This window comes from Ctenocephalides felis, unplaced genomic scaffold, assembly GCF_003426905.1.
Source record: "Ctenocephalides felis isolate EL2017-DRISC unplaced genomic scaffold, ASM342690v1 CF-g0.4_SCAFFOLD_01170, whole genome shotgun sequence".
Classification (NCBI taxonomy): Eukaryota; Metazoa; Arthropoda; class Insecta; order Siphonaptera; family Pulicidae; genus Ctenocephalides; species Ctenocephalides felis.
The window spans coordinates 12,882,784-12,907,853 of NW_020537324.1; the positions used below are offsets into that span (position 1 = coordinate 12,882,784).

At 28.8% G+C, this 25,070-nt stretch overlaps 2 protein-coding genes across 2 annotated transcripts; one reads left to right on the plus strand and one right to left on the minus strand.

The window, feature by feature from the left end:
• Window positions 1–1,706: 1,706 nt before the first annotated feature.
• LOC113366831 (alpha-1-macroglobulin-like) lies at window positions 1,707–8,866 on the plus strand. Its single transcript, XM_026608482.1, has 28 exons — window positions 1,707–1,771; window positions 2,060–2,214; window positions 2,276–2,547; window positions 2,621–2,737; window positions 2,811–2,974; window positions 3,056–3,161; window positions 3,237–3,455; window positions 3,524–3,715; window positions 3,777–3,959; window positions 4,016–4,076; window positions 4,132–4,286; window positions 4,351–4,457; window positions 4,708–4,798; window positions 4,857–4,929; window positions 4,993–5,034; window positions 5,193–5,428; window positions 5,488–5,583; window positions 5,686–5,762; window positions 5,841–5,923; window positions 5,991–6,106; window positions 6,171–6,321; window positions 6,396–6,634; window positions 6,701–6,956; window positions 7,033–7,208; window positions 7,276–7,483; window positions 7,566–7,786; window positions 7,845–8,571; window positions 8,637–8,866. The coding sequence occupies exons 1-28, from the start codon at window positions 1,707–1,709 to the stop codon at window positions 8,864–8,866; spliced, it is 4,818 nt and encodes a 1,605-aa protein (XP_026464267.1).
• Window positions 8,867–9,833: 967 nt separating this feature from the next.
• Window positions 9,834–24,190, minus strand: LOC113366372 (tafazzin homolog). Its single transcript, XM_026607972.1, has 4 exons — window positions 23,942–24,190; window positions 13,094–13,222; window positions 11,683–11,926; window positions 9,834–10,498 (listed from the first exon to the last, which is right to left on the minus strand). Exons 1-4 carry the CDS (start codon window positions 24,063–24,065, stop codon window positions 10,132–10,134), a joined length of 864 nt encoding a protein of 287 aa, XP_026463757.1. The 5' UTR covers window positions 24,066–24,190; the 3' UTR covers window positions 9,834–10,131.
• Between the last annotated feature and the right edge of the window lie 880 nt (window positions 24,191–25,070).

Here is a 25,070-nt window from a genome sequence, read left to right on the forward strand (position 1 = left end):
AGTATTGGAACGATAATATTATATACATAATTTAATCTAATTAAAATTTTTAGAAAGCAATGTATGACCAAATGCATAGATATATCAAGATTTATAATATCTTGATATTAGTATTTGAAACTTTGCATATATCAAAAGTGACCAATATTTAAATGTAACAACAAACACCATATTTTACGCCATTCTACCTTAAATCATTATTCATTATTATTTAGTTATTTTTATATCGAATTTTAGTACAAATTTATAGTCATGTTTATATGGAAAGTACACATTTAATTATTAATATAAGAAAAATAAAATCAAATTCTAATCTAATTATATCGAAGGTGATTTATATCAAGTCAGTAATGATAATAATGAAGCCTTTGAATATAATGTCTGAATTTTAATAGTGCAAATATAAAACTTCAAAATATATAATTATAATTATAATTCGTTTTCGTTACAAATATATTGATTTTCGTCGCCATTAAAAAAATCGGTTGTATATTTAAAATAAATTAAAGTAAGCGCATATAATAATTTGTTATTTAAAACCAAAACCGAATTATATTTATAGTAAATAATGTATTAAATAAATATAATTTGGCTTATATTTATTTGATATAATATAATTTAAATTTAATATATTAATGCAAAATTATTTATTTATTTTTCTAATTATGTTATTGTATTATTGATAGTATTATTGCAATCATGCTACATTAAAAACAAATTATTATTACATTTAATTAATTAAAAAATAGTCAAAATATTAAGTTCAGATATTGTAACTTTGAAACTTGATATTAAAATTAATATAATAATTATAAAATTGTAGTCATTTGCGTAGTGTAATCAAGTTGATACGTTTATAGATTTCATATAAAAAATAAATGGGTAAAACATCTATACGTGTTATATTATGTAGATAGAAACATAGAATTTATATGAGTATAAATTATTTATTATTGTAATTTTGTTAACAAGGAGCCTTAATTTTTCCTAAAAAATATATTAGTTAAATTGATTTTTTATAAAAGTACTAAGAAACTAATTTTATTAATCGCTGGGATTATTAATAATTAATGAAAATATAGCTATATATACACACACACACACACGCACACATATATATATATATATATATATATATAAATTGCAGTAATAAATTCCGCACCATTTGACCTTCTTGATAAAGACAATCTGCATTTCTTGGATTTTGTTTGCAAATAATGAAGAGTATTTACTAAATATGAATCATTAATTTTATTAACAAAATAGAAAATAATTTTTTTGTTAAACATGTTATTCTTGGCAGGAAAAAACCTATTAGAATTATTTAATGAAATATTGAGGATATAAATAGCATTTAGCAGTGCTCAGCATTTGACTTTGTCTCGTACTTGATATTTTATGATTGTGCATCGATTTTTATTGCCAACAATTTTAATAAATATTTTTAATCGATAGATCAGTATCTTCAGAATGAATCATTGTTTATATAAAAAGTCATTTAGTACCAATTCAAATATTAACAATCTTGCGCAAAATGCACTCGTAACCTATCGACCTTTTGCGAGTGCAATAGTTGCTATTGTAGATACAGGACAACGGATTCATTGTCCTGTCTCGCAATTTAGCAATAACAAACATAAGCTCAATAACATTTAAATCGATTTTATTATTATGCAGTTGCTATTATATATTGGATTTGTGTAAAAATGTTAGTGATTTTTATAATAATCTCGTTAACGGCGCCTTTGGCTCAATGTGGGGGATACAAGAGGTATGGGTAACAGAAAATCTAAATTTTATTTAAAAATGAACAACTTGTTAAGCTTGTATATAATTTTCCAATATTTTACACAAAATACATTTGCTAAAATATTGTATTTATTATATAATTTTTATTTATGCTTTCATATTTAAGTTATAAGTAAAGCAATCAATTATTTTAATTAGAAACATTCAATTATATCGAACTTGTTTATGATTTGATTTTTATTTATATTTTATCCATGAAAATTCAGTTAAATCGGTATTGATAATTTTCTAATCAATCCTCTGGTCAAAGAGGTTTTCTCCTAACCGGTCCTGCTGCAGTAACACCAGGAGGAGATGAAACTTATTGCGCCACATTTCACCATGTGTCCGGTTCCGCCAGAGGCATTTTAGATCTAACCTGGGGCGATGGAACCAGCAGCACTGTCGAATTACAATGGACCAACGGTATCAAAACTAAAATTATATTGCAAAAATACATTTTAATACATTAATTGACTGCAATTAGTAAGTTTGCCCGACCTGGAATGCTTCAAATTATCCATACCACTATTATCCGGAGGTGGACCAGAAGAGGAAGGTCGCCTCAGGCTGAGAGTGTATTTTGGAGAAGAATTAGGATATTCTGTAGATGGATGGGGAGTTGTTGCTTTGGCTCATGCTTCAAGACCTTCATTAGCTATTGCAGAGACTGATTTGCCAGTATACAGGCCTGATGATTTAGTTCGAGTTCGGGTGCTTCTAATTCGGCCAGCAGACTTTGCCATTGTTCAGAGTGTGGTAAGAGTAAATGAAAATTAACTTCAATCTAAACCATTTTTTTAGATTTGTTTAATATTTATTTTTCCATCAGATACATAAAATTTGGCTACTAAATCCATCTTATTTAAAAGTAGCTCAATGGAACAACGTGACAACGCGTCTGGGTTTAGCTGAACTTCAGTTTCGTCTCTCGTCAGATCCTCAACAGGTAGTTAAAAATTCTATTTTGAAATATTTGATTAAAAGAATAACTATACTACAAAATTTCCTAAATAAATTAGGGAATTTGGAGAATTAAAGTATTAATAGATGATTACCAGAAGCAAGAAGATGAAATCACGTTTGAAGTTCGACATCATGTTCTTTCCAAATTTCATTTAAGTATTCAACATGTGAAGGAAATGACTTATCCCAGCGATTACTATTCATGGAAAATATGCTCAAGGTACAATAAATAATTATTAAAAAAAGCCATTTATCAAATTTAATCATTTACAAAGGAAATTTTTTGCTATTGTTTTAACAGATATAGTTATGGAAAACCTGTGAAAGGTGTATTAAACATTCAAATAAAAGCTGCAACAGAAAGTGGCACAGAATCTTTCTACAATGAAACGATTTCTGAAGATCAGGTATGTCCAAATTTTTATAAAAAAATCCTGCTACATAAAATTTGATTCTGAATGTTTATTTTCGATTCTGTATAGTTAGATGGACGAAGAGGATGTCTCAACTATTCTATTACAGCTTTGCAAGGATTAGTTTTAGGTCCTGGAGTAATTTCAATGAATGCTACAATGATAGAAAGTGCTACTGGAAATGAAGAGAACGCTTCTACCCATACGAAAGTTTCTAGACGTAAATATGATATAAAATTCATTAATACGGACAAGTATTTTAAATATGGACTTGGTTTTTCTGGCCAGGTATTTGTTTTTTCAATAATATAAATTTATTACTCTCTTAAACACTTTATTGATCTTACGTTATTAAGGTTCAAGTTACTTCGATAGGATCTAACACCCCTAAATCTGATGTTCCTCTCAAAATTTGTTTTGAAACTATTACTACACAAGATGAAGAAAATGAAGTTTGCAGAAGCTACAAATCAAATCGATTAGGTTTGGTTATATTTCGTATTGCACCTTTGAGTGAAGATATTACTATCATAAATATTAGAACACAAGTAAGATAAATAATGAGAATTAAATAAAAATTATAATATGCTAAATGTTTTAAAATTGTAGTGTGTGGATGAAAAAGGTCCGAGTTTGATTTTAAATCCTTGGTCAGTGCAATCGAGTGCACATATATCAGTATCAAGACCACCAGGAATTGTACCTTTGATGTGCGGTATAGAGTATGACTTTCCTGTTATTTACACTGCACCTGACGAAGCTCTTCATGCTCCACAAATTATGCATTATTTAGTAAGATTACAAAATAATATTGTATTGCAATTTTTCCTTTTCTATTGATATTGTAGGTAAAAAACTCGTGGTGGAATAGCGTCTCGCGGTTCTGTGTTTGTTCCTTCATCTTCCACGGCAATACCAGATCGTCGTGATGTGCCAGCTGCTGTTAAATTGAATCCTGACTTAGCTCCTGGACGACGGTTAGCTCGAGTTTCACTACGAGTTCGTATTACTAGTGCTATGGCACCAGAAGGTTGGTTTGTTGTATATTATGCAAGAGGAGATGGTGAACTTGTTTCAGGATCAACCAGGTTTGAAGTGCAGAGATGTTATGGACAAAAAGTAATAATAGACAAACACACAATATTATTTCTGCAGGACTATTTTTTTTTCTTTTTATTTTCAGGTTCATCAATCATGGATTCAATCAAAAGCTTATCCAGGAGATGCAGTTACCTTACGATTACGTGCTGCTCCAAACTCATTATGTGCCATTTCCACATGGATGGACGTGTTAAACAACTAACAACAGATTCTTCATTTAACCGTGGTGGTGCCATTTCTTCTGATCTGGTATATGGACGGATCATTCAAAATGCGGCGAGTAGAAAAACGAGCGTCATGGAAGATATCGAATGTTTAGATTGTAAGTAGAATTATTGTACTAAATTTTGACTTATACCAGGTTACAGATTAATTAATCAATGGATAAAATTTTTGAAAAATTATTAAATTTCTTGTTTTATAGATAATAATAAAATAGATTCAGAACTTTCCCAGAATTTGTCAATGAGCGATTCATCAAAACGAAACGAAGAGGCATATCAAATATTGAAGCTCTAGGAACATTCCAGGTAAAAAATCCTTCAAATTCAAAAAAATTAACATCTCTGTATATTTTTTATTTTCTAGAATGCTGATTTAGTAGTAATAACTGATTTGGATATGAAGACACTAACCTGTATCCCAAATGAAGATGATATTGGTACGATTTTGATAATTAAATTTTCTATCTATATTTTATTTTTAACAAACTTTATTTCACCAGCTTCTAGACTTGATTCTCTTGATGGCGATGGAGGAATTCCCAGTACATTATACCAATATTCGGATTCAGGGAATTTTAAAACTGATTCATTTCGCGACTATTTTCCAGATTCTTGGTTATGGGAATTAATCCATATCGGGTGCGTTAGAATTTAATTAAATATGAATAGGTATCATTGTATAACAATTAATATTTTGTAGGTCCGAAGGAAAAGCAAGAATTAACTTATCAATTACCTCATACATTAACAACTTGGCATAGTTCAGCTTATTGTTTATCAGAAAGCCGCGGATTAGGTGTAGCTACACCTTCTACTGCTCGGATTACAGCCTTCCAGCCATTTTTTGTGGATATTGCAACGCCTTATTCTATTAAACGAGGAGAAATAGTGGAGTTATCTGCGCAAGTTTTCAATTATCAAGATGATAGTTTACCGGTAAAAAAAACAACACATAAAACAACAGCAACACTTGAAATTATTAACACTTAATTTAGGTTTCCCTAAGCATTACTGCAGTGGATGGTTTATCAGCTTACATGTTTGATGGTGGTAACATCTCATCTAAATGCGTTCCATCTAATGATGCCGCAGTATTTGCGATCAGCTACGTGCCACTGAATTAGGAAAGGTATAATAATATTATAAAAATGTTTCTAAACTGATGTTTACGACCTTTATAGTACTGTTTTTAGTTCAATTTAACATTGACTGCTCAAGTTGACACTGGATATCCAGAATCGTGTGGACCGGAAACATTAATGGACATCAGGTAGAACGAAAGGGATATGTAGTTTTGCTAAATGTAAGAAATCATGTATACTAACTACAGAGAACTAATATATTTCAGAGACATTTTGGTGAAACAAATATTAGTTGAACCAGAAGGATTTCCGGTAGAAATTACAAAATCTGCTTTCTTGTGCCCAAAAGGTAAGGAAACTCAATTACATTTGTAGTTGCAAATTTTATCATAAATAGAAGTTTATCAATATTTCAGAATTTCCTGAGGAATCTTCTTTGACTTGGTCTTGGGAACTACCAAATTATGTCGTCGAACAGTCTGCGAAAGCTCAAATTTCAGTAATAGGAGAATTGGTGGCGCCTATTTTACAGGTACCGTGATTGTTAGAAGGTTCTATATCATGATTGTTATCTTGATTTTTTTTGGAATTTTCAGAATTTAGGTAATCTTGTTCAACTACCGTTGGGCTGCGGCGAACAGAATATGATTTTGTTTGTGCCAAATTTGTATGTTCTAACATATTTAGATGCAAATAGAATCGAAAATGAACATTTAAGATCAAAAGCACTGTACAACTTGAAAATAGGTATTTAGATAGTAATTAGGTAAACTTAAATAGCATTGGTATATATAATTTATTATATTTTTTGTTTTCTTAAGGTTACGAACGCCAACTGAACTATCGTCACAAAGATGGTGGTTATTCAGCATTTGGCGAACAAGATGAATCGCCATCCACATGGCTCACAGCTTTTGGTTTACGTACATTTGCTCAGCTTCAACGGCATGTTGATATAGACAAAAACGATCTGATGTTATCCAGGAGTTGGTTGATGTCGCAACAGCTTGAAAATGGATGTTTTCAAAGCACTGGCTACGTTTTCAATTCAGCGATGAAGGTAATTCATAGAATAGTCTTATTTTACTAATTATTTATTTGATAAGTTGCTATAATCATATTTCAGGGAGGTTTGGAGGATGAAGATTTGGTGGGGTTAACAGCATTTGTCTTGATTTCACTTATAGAAACAAGATTGCCTGTTAAAAGAAGCTCTATTAGTTCCGCAAGATTTTGTATTGGTTCCGTAAATGGTCCCGGCGTCAACGCTGATTTATACACATTAGGATTGGCTACTTATGCATATTCTTTGCTTGGACCACAAAAAAAGGATGCCAGATCAAGTTTAGCTAGACTTCTGCGAAGAGCAACATCTAGCGAAGGTAATTCTTTAAATAATAAACTATCAGTATTATATTAACAATTAGCTTTTAATTACATTTGTCGATTTTTTATCAGGTATGCTATATTGGCAAAGTGAAGATGATCATCTTGCTGTAAACATTGAGATAACAAGTTATGCTATTCTTGCTCTCGTGAAACATGGTGGAAGAGAAAATATGGCATATGCTTTGCAAGCTGTAAAATATTTGTCCAGGCATCGAAATTCGCATGGTGGTTTTGTGTCGACTCAGGTACGTACTAATAATATTTATAAATAATTTACATGGGTTGCTATGGTTAATATGAAATTATTTTTAGGACACGAATGTAGCATTGCAAGCTTTGGCAGAATACGCTAATAGTGCACCACTTCACAAAACAAATATAACAGTTGGCATAAATTCAAACAATATTATTCATAGTATTCCTATATTATCTGGTGATCCTCTTTCTATACATGAATTCAAATCCATACCAAAACACGTAACCATAACTTCACAAGGCGATGGATGTGTTGTTATTCAAGGTAGTTATAACTGCTACATTAAATTATAGGAACAACTTTATAGAAAATTATGCAAATGATCATGATTATTAAATTTTTTTAGGATCGTTAATGTGCAATGTTAGAGGAACAGCACCAAGCAAGTCTTTTAGCTTAGAAGTACGTGCTAAGCCGCTTTCTCGTCAACTATCATGTTCTTCAATCCAAAATATTCGAGTATGCACGTGGTTACGTTTGCGCCACGTGGCGATTAATATGGCAGTTTTAGAAGTTATGTTACCCACCGGTTATGAGCCTGATCGGGCTTCATTATTTAAGGTTCAGGTAAGAACATTCTCTTAAGAAACATATTTTTATCCTAATACCTTTTACACATTTCTAGCAAACAAAAAATAATATGGTTAAACGTTTCGAAGAGCAACCGAATCTGGTCTTGTTTTACTTAATTAATCTACCAACTCGCAGAGTTTGCCTGGATTTCCTGATTGCACGCTCTCAGCATATTTCTAAAATAGAAAATGCAAAGCCTGCTCACGTACGAATTTATGATTATTACAAACCTGATATAACTACTGTAAAATCATATTTGCTCACAACTAATTGTGAAAATAATACAATTCCTATGTACTTTGAAATGGATCGCAATACTGAAACAAACGATCATACCGATGGCGTGGGGCAGATAGAGAGCACTACTCTAGCCAATTTTGCTACGAATTATAATATGCTGTACACTACTATAAGAACCAATACAGATTATTCTATCAGGACCACAGAAGTTGATCGAGAACATTTTACTATTGCAACATACGAAACGCAAGAAATGACTGAAGCGAATACTGAAAGAAATGAGGATGATGAAGAAGAAGATTTAGATAAATATTCAGAAGTTATTTCAGAATATAATAAAATTGATTGCCCAAAATGTTATGTAGGCATACCTTTAGAGTTTCCTGAAATTTACTGCAATGCTGTGAATGCATTTTATTCAAACGACGGCAACACAATTTTGATGGACTTCAATCCTAAAAAGCGAGAGTTTGTTAAAATGAACTTAACACTGAACATTGAGATTGCGGATAATTGTGATTGCAAACCTTTCTTCAGAGGTAATTTAATATTTACTACTACTACATGTGGTATCTATCATAATAGTTATTTTTTTTCCTTTTAGCTGGAGCTCATTTACTAGTCATGGATCATGGTTTACCTTTCCTGGATATATTGCATCCTGATTCAACATTAGTATTAGGAAGCAGTTCTCATATCCTCGGTTTAGGACCAGTAACAGGAAATGTTATACCCAGCAGACAGGTTTTGCAAAGGATTCGAAGGGTTAGACAAACGTGTAAGGTAGATAAGAATGATGAAGGTGAGCATGAAGCTACTTCTGTCGACAACTAATATTTCTTTCCTTAACTATTATATGCTAAGTTCTATTCCTTCTTATTTAAGATATTATATATTTCACGATCAGAAGAGATTGTTGGTCGTTTAAGTTTAACAACTGTATTATACAAGTAAAAAAAACAATCATTTTATATTTCTTCATTTTATATTGTCGCCATAATATAAATTTAGTACAAACTTCTTTATACATGCTGTTTATTATGTAGAAATATTATTACACATTTTATTAAAATTGTATTATATTAGCGTTAAGTGTCTAATACACATATTTTACTTTTTATTATATGCAATTGCAATGACTAAATAGAAAACACTAACTTGCTAAATAATTATTTCACTACAACAGATACACAATGTTAAAAAATGTTTTAGCTTATAATACAAATTACTTTTGAGAATAATCAACTGATTAATACGACGTTATAATATCTTATAATTTAATTCCACTGGGTTACAAAACTTTGGTTTAATTGGCCTAAGAATAAGATAATTGATTAGAAAAGTCGAAACCGTAAATATTTACATTTACAAAGTTTACAAAATTTATTATATTACACACTTATATATCTATTGCTGGATTGAATTCTTTTTTTGTGAATTCTTAGTATAATAATTACATTCTTCATACTAGCATTAAAAAGTGATGTGGGATGGATTGTAAAATTTTAATTCCTTCACTCATTAAATTGGTTGTATCTTAAAATATTTAATATCTGCAATTACCTTTTACAATCACATATTATTGTATCAAGGTAACAATTGCAATTGTTTTAAATTTATTTTTTTATTTTAAATAATATTTCTGAGCCGATTTTAAGATTAAGAATTCATGACTAAAAATAGAAAATCGAATTGACTACTAAATTTTGAACTACTTTATAAGATTTATAAACTTGTCTAACCACGCACTCCTAATATCCTACACGAAGCAGCATTTAATATTAATCCAATCTTATGAAACAGCCCTCATATTTTCGTAAAATGCAGTGCTTCTAAATTTCAAGGGCCTAATTTTCATCTAAACATAAAGTCGCCAGTCCATAAAACACTTTTACAAAATAATTATAAATAAAAAAACAACAAAAAAACCTATATAAAACATATCCTGAAGCAACTGATCATCAGGTCAATGCGTTATTTAACTGACTTCCTAACTCCACAAACAATGAACTTCATTCCGTAAGATTCACGCATTTAAAACCAAAAACTAAACACAAATTCCGATTCGACGGCTATCCTTCGCGGTCGTTCTTCCTTTGTCATGATTTTACAGCTCCTGAATTTCCATTTGTTGGCAAAACCTCTGATCCATTACAAGGTTTCGAACTACCACCGCCCAAGTTGTGAAGTCGTTCTGTTTCTTTTTGTAGTTCTAGCATTACTTCTTGTATGGTGTCTGTTAATATTTTTCTGGCAACTTGTTCGCTGACCTTTTGCCTCTTTAGTCGGGCCACAGTGTCACTGAGATCGATTGGAGTTCCGTAGTTCATGGTAATTCGTTTACCGAATCTGAGAACATATGGTGGAGTGTTTGGCAGTACACTGTCCATGCCAATGTGCCACATTGGGACTATTATGGGTGGGACGGGCGATTCGTAGACTAGGCGACCTATACCCCATTTAAATCTGAGGAGGAATGTTTTATAGATGTAAACTATAATGTTTACACAACTCTTAAGCTCTGAACTTGTGTTGATTATAGAAAATTTTGTTTTAGTCCAATACCAAAAACAAATTGGTATTTTAAGTAACATCTTGATATGTAGTCAAAGGCTCGTTTTCAAAAAAGCAGTTTTATAACGAGTTATTTTAATTTAATCGTGGGGTAAAATCTTGTGTATTGAATAGTATACTAGTATGGGTTATTTAAATCGCAATTTTTGAGAAAAACAAATTTTGAACATTTTGAAAACACACGCATAATAAAATATCAACAGTTTAATCAACATTATCCGTGTTACGGTTGCATTCTTTCTGGTAAAGAAAATCTTCACCGGATTGCATAAGAATTGATTTATGCACGATGATGCAACTTTTTTAGATGTTAGCCAAAAATTTGAAATGGCAAGAACGATTACCAAAGTACCATTGTGTATAATATTATCCTACGCTGGATATCACTCCATAGAAAGAGTTTGACTTACTTTCATATGTATAATAAATATATGTAATAATTCAATTTCTGGATATTTAGTTTAATACGTATTAATGCAATGTACGGTTGCTTTGAGCATAGAAGTAATAATATATTCAATTTTATAAAATAAATCTTTTCAATTTAATATAGGGTTCACCAACCAGCTTTTTTGAAAAATGCCTTAAAAAATCTACTGATTATTTTGCCAATTTTCTTTTTGTTTGAAAATTCTATTAAAAAACACTAAATATTTTCTCTTTTTTATTTGAAAGTAAAATGTAAAGAGTGCAGAGTACACAGTAGGGTTGCTTAAGTCGTACCCCCTAAAAAAAAGTTATTTGGCGGACCCTACATGTGACCAGTGTAACGTAGTCTATGATTAGCGAATAGACTCGTCATTACTCGATTTTGACTAAAAATTATGATATAAATGCTAAAAAGTTAACTGGTTAAAATTGCACGTAAAAGATAAATAGCACGATTTTTTTATTATTCTCTAATCGCAATATTTGATAACATTACAACCTACAGTTGTTACACTTATGAATGCTCAAACTTTTATTACCAACAATAGTTTTGTATCTTGTGACACGTGCAGATACTAAAATAACCAATTGTTTTATATATAAACATGGTTTTTATTAATTTTGCATTTTCGGATTCCTTTACTAACCTGATAAATTCCTTTTCCATATTGACTTTGCCTTCAGGAAATATGTGTACCCAATCTCCCATTCCGAGCCTTTCTATACAAAAATCGACGGCGGCCTGATAAACTCCTGCACCTCTTATCACAGGAACGCATTTTCCGAGCATGAAAAATAGTGAGTGATATTTGTTCGTAAAGCATATGTCATGAGCAGCCATCGACCATCTCATATATTGGCGGCTTGCTAGAATTTTTATATCTAGCGAACCTGGGTAAATGAAAATATAATAGAATTAAATCTACGACGTTTTCTATTTCTTTTACAATGGCATCGATAATATTTTTATATTTTCTATGAACATTAATTTAACCAATAGTCCATCTCATATATTTGCCAATATATCTAGCGAACATGGATAAATTAATAAAAAATACTAGCAAACCGGGCGAACTCCGTTTCACCACCAGATGGTTACATTTTATGTAACATTTCGTTTGGTGATTAAGAGATGAAGAAAAAAATTGCCTGCTGTTGAAATTGAATAAAAATTTGCACAATACACGTGATTGATTTGATGGTTTCCAATTGAAATGTTAGGAAACGAATAACTTATTTTTTTACATTTTTTGCACAATTTCACAGTGAACACAATGCCGGTTTGTCACATGAAATTAATTGAGCAGAATACAATGAGTAGCTGTCAAACAAATGAGTAGCAGTCAAACAAAAAATATTAGTTTGTAGCACATGCTAAGTATCAGAGATGACGCTGTATGTGAAAAAAGTGTTTTCCGCTTCAATTTTCTTTGCTATAAACCTCACGGAGTCCGAGACCTTTCCAACGAATGCAAAATCGTCGAAATCGGTTCGTGCGTTCTGGAGTTATATCGTCAGGAAGGAAAATCCGACTTATTTTTATATAGTAATATTAAATCTATCACGTTTTTTTATAGCCTTTGCAATCGCGGCGACCAATATACGTATATTGCCTGTAAATCATTAATTTAAAACATATTATACTTCCAACCAATCAACAATCTCATATATGGCAAATTTGGTAAAATTTTCATAATACATATTACATGATCTGGCAAATAATTTATCGTAAAAATCAGCTCGAAGAACAATATTTTTTATGGATTTTCCTAATTAAATAATTTATATTCATTGCATTTACGCAATTTAAATGTTTGAACAACAAAATGTAAATTTATATTTATAAAAAAATGCTTTTATGACCATTTAAAAAAATCATGGCCTTGAAAAGATTTTCCATTTGTAGTTTTAGTTATTACGTAGCCTAATATAACCGATGACCTAAACAGATAAATATTCGACACACAGCACACATGAGTGCTAACGAATATAAATCAATTTATAGTTTTATTGATAAAAAAATATTTATAAAATATATGTATATTTTATAAAAATTACCCCATAATCCTGGATCGTCGAAACACGAGTGATGATTTGATACTGTGAGCAATGGCACTCCTTTCGGTCGTGAGGTCAACGCTCTTTTGATCACATCTTGATTATAAATTGTAGGCCGGTTTAAAATTTCTGCAAATTAAAGGATTATTTTTTAATATAATTTTTATGAATACAAGGCAACTTAAAATTTGTATCTTATAATAGGATGAAGCAGTATCTTCCGCGGTATCCACTGCTAAAATATTCTAGGTAATTCCCTGATCTCTTCTCATGATGTTTTTTCTGCTTAGTTTAAATTGAATATATTTACATTTTTTATAAGTATTAATTTGTTCATTAATATTTGCAGTATATATTGCTAGTATATCACAAATATTGATAAAATTTGTCCACTACAGATAGTCCTATCACTAGGTAACCCCTCAAAAAATAATTTTGTAAATAACCTTACTAATGTTTTGTAATTAAATCTTACTAAATGTATTTTAAGACAAGTATTTTCATTACTATTTACAATATATACTGTTAGTATATCACAAATTGTGATAAAATTTGTCCACTACAGGAAGTCATTTCAAAACTTATTTTTGTAAATTATTTTAAATCAATTGCCAAATGAATTTTAAGACAAATTGTTTAGGATAAAGACTCATATGATATAAAAACAAATTCTTAACTTGTGTGTTACCAATATTTTTCATCAATAACTTTGATTTAACGACTTTTGCATGTTAAAAATGATACCATTATCAATACGTTGATATTTAAATTTATATTTATTGCATAGATTTGCACTATTACCCCTAAAGATAGTTTTACCATTAATTTTGAAAAATTAATTTTATACATTATTATAAATAAATTACTGAATGTCTCTTATTAAGACAGATTGTAATATAATATATTACATATTTATATCACATATTATGTGATATAAAAAATCCCTAACCTAAGTTACTAAAATTTTTTATCAAAATTTTGATATAAACGACCTTTGAATGTTAGAATTGATATCATACTCACACAATTAGTATCATACAATGATATTTATATTTATTCGGATACAAGATTAGACCATTACAGTAAAAAATTAATACTCAAATGATATTAAATCTAAAAATAAATAAAATTACGATATACTTTAATAGTTAATTCTTCTATATGGGCCCGCGTAACTTCTAGGAATCATTCTAAATTTCTTGATATTTTACCAAATAATTATGTTTTTTTTTTTCGTGAGATTACGCATAAATCTTAATTCTATAATGTTGTCAAGATAATATTTATGACCTTGGCTTTTCAACCTGAAATAACATATTCATAAAGAAATGTACGAACATTATAAGCCTTGAAAGTCACATAATTCATTAAAACCAAAAAATTTGTTTAACCAGATTTCTTTAATTTTTATTTGTATATATAGACTCTTAATTACTAATTTTTCGTTAACTAACTTTTTTGAAGTAAAAACAAAATTTCGCCTCATTGAGGGTTAATATGTAAAATTTGAATGTACTTTGTATATAATAGTATACAGCACCGGATTTAAAAATGATTAATTTAATTTCTTGAATTTTTTTTCATAATATTTCATATCCGACGACTTCTCTAAAAAAATCTTTATTTCATAACATCATATCCTATTTAGATTATGAATCCCTATATACATTTTTTTCTATAATCTTCTAATAAACTCCTTTTGATCAACTAAAAATATAACGTCCTTGCAATATCTTTTATTAAATTAATCCTACGTAATCTAAGAATATTTCATCCTATTAAGAACTTTACGAATAATCTTTAAGTCTATTATTAAATTAGGTCAAGTGCAATAGTGTGCAAAATTTATTACATATTGCATTGAAACTGGATTTGTTCACGCCCATGCTCTTTTTTCTTATTACAATATAATAACTATAAAGACTACATGTCTTGATAATTAAAGATAGAAAGTCTTATTAGAATAACATTATTGAAATATTGAATACTAAATACTAATATTCTTTATTTTTTCTCCATGCTTTCTTTTTCCATTATTTGCAATACTATAAATTACTGATTATTTTACTTATTAACTAGAAAATATCTGTATTAATTTTTAAAATTACAGTAGCCACGATAGTTAAAAATAAACGTTATGCAATTAAATAATTAAAATCAACATTTGTTTTCATATTAAGACATTAAAGTCTTGATTAACGAAAATAAATTATAACAAAAAAAAATTGTTTTTCAGATTCATCCAAATAATTCTATTTGCCATAATTAATGTTCAAATGATTTTTAAAACAGATATATGGCCCAAGTTTAATGAAAAATTATCTTAAAATAGTATAATTTTTATAAATAAATATATGTACATACATAAAGTATAAAAAACTAATTTGACTAAAATTTATTTAACTAAATTGCAAAAGCATTTAACTAAACTTAAAGCTGCAATAATTAAAAAAAACTACATCAAGTACTATAATTATAGATAAACATTTTGCAATTAAATAATTAAAATTAACATTTGCTTTCAAATTGAAATGTAAATAATTTTTGCCATAATTAAAGTTAGATTTATTTTAAAAAATAGTAGATTTTTTAGAAGATATGTTGAGAATGTTTTAATGAAAAATAATACAAATGTTGAATAAACATAAATATTTTATAATAACTTAATAAATAACATAGTTAAATTGTTTAGTTGAAAAACAATCGTGTGCTCTGGTGAAATATCATTTCTTCGATTCTTGATGACAAATTAGGTAGAAGCTAAATTGAGTCCAATTTATATATAGATTATTTATATGTGATTCAGACGATTAACTAAATATATATATATATATATATATATATATATATATATTTATATACTTATTTTATTATCTTTTTCTTTTTATATATAAACTTTAATCATACTAAAAGATCCATTATGTATGATTACTATGAGAAACATGTTTCAATTCATTTAAAAGCAATCAAAACTATTGGTATTTCCCTGCATGATTAAATATATTCCACGACATTCTATTTATGCATACTCTGTATATTTTTTTCTTCATATATTTATATCTTATTTCACAACAAGTATTAACAAACGTGCTGTATATCATTCATATGTGCTCATAACGCGGAAGTTGCTTAGAAAGTTCCAAGGGCGCTTGATTTGAAACAAAGAATTTGAAAAATTGGACTATAGAAATTGAAAAATGATCCGAAAAATCTTGAACCGATTTTGAAAATTCAAAAAGTTGGAAAAATATTAGTTGGGAATCGTGTTGGTTAGTTTTTGGTAAAGAACGGCTGAACCGTTTCTTAGTAATTATGATAATTTTGACAAAACTTTGGACGTTGCAGGGTTCAGGGTCTTAATGACCCTGAGGTAACATTTTACAAGCCTGCGAAAAGTGATTCAACTATAATGAGTTCGAAATAATGGGCAATATAAAAATTTTAAAAATGCTTGAACCGATTTTGAAGATTCAAGATCCGAAAAATCTTTAACCGATTTTGAAAATTCAAAAAGTGTTGGAAAAATAACAGTTGGGGATCGTGCTGATTAGTTTTTAATGGTAATTAATGATGAATTTGGACGTTGCAGGGTTCAGGGTCTTAATGACCCTGACCTAAAATTTCACAAGCATGCGATAAGTGGTCCAATTAGGATAAAATATCAAAGGTGGAAATAATGGGCAATGTAAAAATTTGTAAAAATTCTATCGTCACGATTCTAAAAGTTGCTAAAATAAAGTATTTGCAATACGCCTTAAGGTAAGGTGTGACCCTACGTCCTGGTTTGGCCGGGACAGTCCTCGATTTGGTCACCTTACTTAAGGCAAAATGCGATTTACACCTACACCTATAGTTCATATTTAATGTCTGATATCATAGATGTGATTACTATTAATTTCAAATATTAATAAATTAGTGTTTTTCAAGTAGTATATACACGTTTATCTTATGCATCGTTTATTGAACATATTTGAATTGATTTTGTACCAAGTAAAAGTGATTTTCGACATACATATACTCAATCCTAATAAGAATAAAATATAAATTAAATTTATATAGGTGCATGTATATACATATTTACACACACATATATATATATATATATATATATATATATATGTATATGTATATATGTATATATGTGTGTATGTGAATGTGTATTTGTAATAGAGAGATGAGACACAGACAATTATATGATAAAAAAAAACTCATGACGCACTGTACCAAAATGAAAGTCATTTTGTACATAGCAATTTAATGTCAGATAATTCTTTTTCGATTGTTTTGAAATAATGCATTTTAAATTATATCGATACAAAGATTATAATAATTGTTTTTCATATTTAAAATATATATGCAAATATCGCTCTTCTAAATCTTGATAGATGACGTAGTTGGAAATATTAATTGACTAGTAAACAATACGCACATTAGGACGCAAAAATAATAACTCATCTGGTATGCTCCATTAAATTTAATATGCAAAAATTTATTATAATTGTTATTTACATATGGAATAATTTTCTGTAATCTAAACATATTACGAACATGAATATTTTTGTTAAATGCAAGTATAATTTTTTAAAGTGAAAACTGCGATTTTTATCTTATAATTATTACCTGTGATTACAGAGTATTGCATTTATATCGCTTCATAGATAAAATTGCAAGTTGTAATAAATTCGCGAAGGAAATTGTTGCTGATAGTGTAAAATAAAATACAAGAAATTATAATAAATTAAATATAAGGTCTCTCAGGAGGTCTCGTAATGCATAAGTTAACAATAATTGAGTAACGGACGTTAACTCAGGAAGTTAATCATACGTGTTCCGGTCGTCGAATGAGAAATAAATATTAATAATATTTTTTTGCAGTTTTTACTTGTTGAATTTTACATATATAGTACTGATTTTTATGAAAAAAGCGTTAATTTTTTTAGGGATTTTTTAACGTGGTTAAGAATCTCACCTCAAGGTTACGGATACAAAATTCGCCCTACATACACCCTGATCAAGCAGTAGTGATATCCGATTTTTTCTGTGATAACCGAAAATGTAGATCAAAACGTATATTCACAAGTGCAAAAAGACCTCGTATAGAAGTATCTAAAATGCTTGGATATAAGAATAAAAGTAATGCATACAAAAAATCAGCAAGATAAAATTTCAATAAAAAATATTTCGACCATCCATCGTATCATAGGGTATAAAAAAAATTGTAAGTGACTTAATGCTCAACCAAGGCCAATAAAGAAAAACGCTTGTTAACTTCCCGTAGGGCAAGTTATAGTAATCGCAAAAAATCGAAAATGAAAAATTTTATATATCTTTACGTTTCAAAGGTTTCTGAACATTTTGGTATACCTTAAAAAAAATGGATGTATGTGTGTGTGCGTGTGTGTATGTGTGTGTGTGTGCGGATACAAATTTTCGTCGACGATTTCGGGAACACGAATCAACCGATTTGAATAATTCGAAGAGCATTCGATTCGTATTGATAAGGAGACGTGCCAATTAGATTTTGGATAAGGCAGGTCTAGCCGTTCCAAAGATACGGGGCAAAAAGTGCTAAAAACGGTAACTCATTTTTTAAGAGAACGGAGCGTCCGATTTTAATAATTCAAAAAACATTTTACTTGTATTGACAAGATAAAGAACTGAGTAAATTTTTGGGAAGGCAGGACCAGCGGTTATGGACTCTCAAATTAAAAAATGTCATTTGGCGGTCAAAAATGTTTATTGGACTTATGCACATCAAATTATCAGATATTTTATAGAGATTTTTATAATGTGTACACATTTTGTGTAATTTTTTTGGGTTTCGTACCAAGATTTTTAATTACGGTACGGGAAGTTCCAGCAATTTGCCTCAAAGCACGATGCCATGCACCCCACTAGTTCAATTCTTATCGTTATCACCAACATTTAATTTACTATTGAATTCCGTATTTTATTTATCATTTATAAGTTATCAGTAATTTCGTAAAATGTTGTAAGTTCATTGACAACTAATCATAAAAGACACAAAGTCTACAGTTTTTGCAACTCAAACCGCAGATCTTGCAAAGTGATAAAAGTGATATTAGGAAATGTAGACGTCGAAACATATAATTTTCATAACATTTAGAAAACAATTTTTGTAATCTACTACTTATAGTGTTAACACATATAAAAGCGTTTACCCGTGGTACTGTGGTAAGAGCTTCGACCTTGCAACCTTGCAACCTCCTGGTCCGATACCCATCGGAAAAAGATTTTTTTGCAAATATAGTTCTAAAATTTGTTTGCAAATGAAATTAATCCGTTTTCGACATTGTTGCGTCAACTTAAAAATATGCCATCAGTATTTAAGATTCTTAATAATAAAAGTAAGTACATCAAATGTATTTTACCAACCGTTGGGTTGCCTTCTAAAAAGTTAAGAAGGATCATCACAACAGCTCAAAGAATTCCTAATTTATTTCTGATTCCTGCTCAAAAACAAGATAAAAATATAAATACTTTTATGACCATTAGTTGGTGTTAATATAAGTGTAGTAAAAGTAAGAGGACTTTCTCATGTGCAGGCTAAATTTATAATTTTTTTTATTGATTTAATAAGTTGATGCTAATGAAAACCATACAGGTTTTATAGCAATGATAATGCAAAATTAAAAATTTGCATCATCATACTGTGTAATATATGAAATCAAAATAACTATTACTATTCATATGATATAACAATTTACAGGCAAAAAATTAATGGTTCTAGAATTATCAAAACTTATTGTTTTGAAATCAATAAATGTACCAAATAATTATATTTAATTAACATTTTATGCATATACTTACTCCTAGAAATGATTAGCATTTTAAAATAATAAAATATTCCTAAATTAAAAACATAAACAGTAAATTTAATTATGAAATTTAAAAATAAACACTGAAACTGCAAGTTTTTTTTATAGAGTCGAAGGTGAATCGAACAATACACAGAGTTGTATTTTATATGATGCATAAATGCATATTAATTGGTTATTTACATTTATATAAAACTCAGTTTTATTTATTGTGTTAGAAGAAAACGAGAATCTAATATTCAGTTAAAACTAAAAATTTAAATAGGATAATTGTAATTTGGAGAAACAAAAAGTTCTCATCATTTTTAGAATTAGAGATTTTGCAATCATAGAATAGAACAATTAAAGCTGTCTTAGATCTCAAATTTATTTATTAATCACATAATTAGGTGTAAACTTTAAGAACCATTTTTTCTTACAAATGAATAAATTTGAGATCTAAGATTGCTTGAATGTGTTCTATTTTATAATATTCTAGCAAAGTCTCTAATAGTAAGAATGATGAGAACTTTTGTTTATCTAAATTACAATTAACCTATTTTAACTAACTTGTAGTTTTAACTGAATATTAGATTTATTTTGTTTACTACTAATATGAATAAAAGAATGTCAACTATCTTCATTGTATATTAGAATAGCTATTTAATACTAATTTGTATTATCTTAGTACTTGTACTTGTACTATTTTAGTAATTAGTATAATTTATTGTATTTTGTTTAATTAGCAATCAGGCCTATATATTTTCTATGAGCTGTTTTGATGTGATTCCTCAACCTGGTGTTATTAGAAGGCAACCCACTGGTTGACAATTTTCGATTTGATGAGATTTTCATTAAATATTTGATCTAATACTTGAGATACATGCTGTGTCAATACCCCAAAGCCTATTTTCACCTCATATCAGACCTGTATTTTAACTGGAACATTCCTGTTACTGCAGATTTTAATACTTATAAATTTTTTTGGAGCATAAATCCTAAAAACAATACTTGCATCAAACAAAATTATATAAAGAAAACTATCTTTTATGAAAGTAGTGATATATAAGTATAAGACCAACACACAAATATAAACGTGCATTATTCATAAACAACAAATAACGGTAAGGCAATGACCGCTGTTTGCAAGGGGAATTAATAATAAAAAATCACATAAAACATTACAAACGTGAGTATCCTGAGAAAATAAGACGAGGTTGAAATATATACTACAGTTGAATGTCCCCAGAGAAGGTGGAATAGTTGTAACATGTGCTAATTGATGTTTACAATATACTTTCACATGATATTCACATTTTTGTCTTGAGATACTCAGTCGGCTGTTTATTACGAAATTACCGTCAGTAGGTACAAGCGTACGGCGCAGAAATATGCGGTTGTGATGCAATTGTCTCCGAGATCTATTGCTAAATATTGGGAAATACGTGTTACTGAGTTAAACAATTTGGAACCAATATTAAAGAACTAGAAGAATGTCTTCAGTCACCACAACTTAAATGATATTTCTTAACACGTGTTAGATTTAACAAAGTTTTTTCAGTTGAGAATAGCCTCTGCAATTGTCTTTAGTTCACACGACAGGGATTTTTGGATCGAATCCTGTCATTGATTTTTATTTATGAATGAAAAAAAGTGTAGTTAATTTGAAATTAAATAAAAATTGTATTTGTTAAGTAGAAATTGAATCAAAATTAAAATAGGAATTACAGAATTCGAAAAGCTGATTTGTATTAGGAGAATATCAGAATTTGCTAAGATTAACAAGAAGAATGAAGAAGAAAAATTGAATGAAGATAAAAGATGAATAGAATTAGAAATTTGATAGAAAACAGCAAAAATTGAAGAAATTAAGAAGAAGAAGAAGAATATAGAATAGGATATATATAGATTGAATATGATATAAAAACTCTTATAGAATGTAAACAAATAAAAATGTTGTAGATGGCTAAATGCTCAGTAAGCAAGGCCAAATAAAAACTAGTTGGGTGTATGGCATCGTGCCTTAAGGCAAATTGCTGGAACTTCCCGTACAGTAACGAAATGTTCGAAGAATACTGAATGTTTTCAAATAGATTATAATTATTAATATTGTAACATTGTCTAATATTTATAAAAATTATATAAACTGAATTGCAAAGCTGAAATTATTTGTTTAAAGTATATTAGAACTATAGTCAGAATTAAAAATAAAATCTGAATTATTTTCGATATACAAAAAAAAAAATTATTTGAAAAAAAAAAATGAAAAAAAAAGTTGAAACAATTTTTTTTTCCAAAATCAATTATTTTGTTAAGACAAGCAGAAAGTTCTTTGAATCATTTAAATCGGACGCTTAGTTCTCTCAAAAACTGCCATTTTTACACATTTAGCTCCGTATCTTCGAAATGGCTGGGCATGCCTTTGCCAAAAACTAATCAGCACATCTCCCTATCAATAGGAATCGAATGTTTTTTGAACCATTCAAATCGGTTGATCCGTGCGCCCGAAAACGTGACTGAAAATTTGTATCCATACATACATACACACACACATCCATTTTTTCTGAGGTATGCCAAAATGTTCAGAAACCTTCAAAACGTCGAGAAATGTGAAAATTTACAATTTCGATTTTCGGCCCATTACAATAACTTACTCTACGGGAAGTCAAAAAAAACTTCTTCAGTCATTTCAGCTGAAATGTTATTTCTTAACACGTGTTAGATTTGACAAACTTTCTTTAGTTGAGAAATAATAAATAAACCATTTATTGCTAAATATTGCAAAACACGTGTTACAGATCCAAACATTTGGATATCAATATTTAGGAACTAGAAGAACATCTTCAGCTAAATTGTTATTTCTTAACACGTGCTAGATTTGGCAAACAGACTTTCTTTAATTGAGAAATAATTAGCCTCTGGAATTGTCTCCACGATCTATTGCTAAATATTGCAAAACATGTGTTGCTGATTCAAACATTTGGGAACCAATATTCAGGAATTAGAAGAATTTCTTCAGCTAAAATGTTATTTATTAACACGTGTTAGATTTGGCACATAAACTTTCTTTAGTTGAAAAATAATTAGCCTTGGAAATTGTCTCCACGATCTATTGCTAAATATTGCAAAACACGTGCTACTGGTGTAACATTTGGGAACCAATATTTAGGAACTAGAAAAACATCTTCAGCTAAAATGTTATATCTTAACACGTGTTTCAACCAAACAAACCTTCTTTATTTGAAAAATATTGGAATTGTCTCCTCGATCTATTACTAAATATTGCAAAACACGTGCTACTGATTTAAATAATTAGGAACCAATATTCAAAATCAGAAAAACATCTTCAGTCACTTCAACTAAAATGTTATTTCCTAACACGTGTTGGACAAACTTTCTTTAGTTGAGAAATTATTAGCCTTTCAATCTTGTACAGGAGTGGTGATAGCAAAAAATATTACCTTTGACATCCATAATATATTAAATTTCTTAGTGTAGGAAATCATTTATATTTTGTCTGATATTTAATTTCTTTAGGATTTTTTTGAAGTAAGTTTTTTTTTAAGAAATATTTAGGGCAATGGTAAAAATACACTGCTTTTCTGGTTCATCTATTACGAAATTTCAAGATCGTGATATTGTTGCATGAAATTTCAGATTTGGAATCTTTGCATAATTTACAATACATTATCAATAAATGTTTATTTAGTACATTTATGAGAAACACATTAAACTGATAATATTTCTAATTCTTTGAATTCTCATGTTTATGAGAAAGATATATTTATATAACCCAAAACATCACAATAATTTAAAAATAAATTGTAGTTTAGAATGTATTACTTTGGATAGATACTAAATACTACAAATATTTAAATATTAATTTTCTGAAATATTTTTATTTACTCAAAGGGCAGAATCAAAAGCACATGACTTAAAATCAATCCAAACTATACATGGTTTTATGTATGAAAGGAGCAGAAAAATTGAAATATTATATTAATATATTCATTTTTAAATCTTTTCTTACCTAATATTAATTTACTAAATAATCCTACACAAACAAAAGTAAAAGAACTAGCAATATTCCATATCTTCGTGTTAAAAGGTTTTCTTAACATAGGGACAACCCAATCTATGGAATAGTCCATCATTTCACTGGCTCACTTATATCACATTCACAACGAAAAAAAATTATAATAATACATTTGTTATATATTTAACACTAATATTAATATTTAAACATTTAAACTATGCAGCCTGCGACTGCTCTGACATCTGCTACTGGAATGACGTTTATGTATAGGTTATCCAGTAATGGCGCTAGTGTGCGTCTTCGGCAAAGTTCAGGTCGCAATGCAGTTCGCATGCGCGGGAAAATTCAAATTCAAATTATAATCAATATATAATGAAAATATTATAATTATTAAAATTTAATTCAATTAATTGCAATCTTGTGTTTTAATCATGTATTATTTACATTATATAATTTACATTATATAATTTCATTTTAAATTCAAGTTAAAAATTTTGATTAAATTATTAATTTTATAGAAATATTTACATATTTAAAATGTATTAAATATTTGAGATATTGCTGGTAAAAGCTATTTAAAGTGAAACACGTATTCCTGAGGAATAACCATCAAACTAACAAAATAACTATTAATCCAAACATCAGATTTAATAGAAAAGTAATTATCAAGTATGAAGTAAATCGTATAGGATAACTCATAGATAAATAAACATAAACTATTAACAACTAAAAAATATTTTACTTAAAATATATATAATTAGCATTGATACTGTTAAAATAAGTGCATATAATGTTTTTTTTTAAATATGTAATTTTAACACTTTGTCGACCAATCGTGCTCAGCCTGGTCAAGTGGGTATTTGAATAGTGAATGCAATAATTATTTTTGCAACTTACATTTTGCAATTAATTATTAATTCATTAACATAGATAAATAAGTATGTTTATCTAACAATTTAACAAGCAATTAATGTTTGCAAATTTAGTCCAGACTCACTCAGACGAACTTAGCATATATTAAACTATAATGTTGGCGACAATGACATTTCATAGTTGCTTAAACCGCTTAAAAGTTGCAACTAATTATTAATTCATTAACATAGATGAACAAGTATGTTTATCT

Bases quoted from the DNA above. Each gene is read 5' to 3' on its own strand.
- LOC113366831 (XM_026608482.1), top strand. From the start codon at position 1,707: ATGTTAGTGATTTTTATAATAATCTCGTTAACGGCGCCTTTGGCTCAA. The intron at 2,548-2,620 runs GTAAGAGTAAAT...TTTTTCCATCAG, and splicing joins TTGCCATTGTTCAGAGTGTG to ATACATAAAATTTGGCTACT. The intron at 5,429-5,487 runs GTAAAAAAAACA...CACTTAATTTAG, and splicing joins ATCAAGATGATAGTTTACCG to GTTTCCCTAAGCATTACTGC.
- LOC113366372 (XM_026607972.1), bottom strand. From the start codon at position 24,065: ATGATGGACTATTCCATAGATTGGGTTGTCCCTATGTTAAGAAAACCT. The intron at 13,223-23,941 runs GTAAGAAAAGAT...TTTAATTTGCAG, and splicing joins ATTTAGTAAATTAATATTAG to AAATTTTAAACCGGCCTACA. The intron at 10,499-11,682 runs GTTAGTAAAGGA...ATTCCTCCTCAG, and splicing joins ATGGAAAAGGAATTTATCAG to ATTTAAATGGGGTATAGGTC.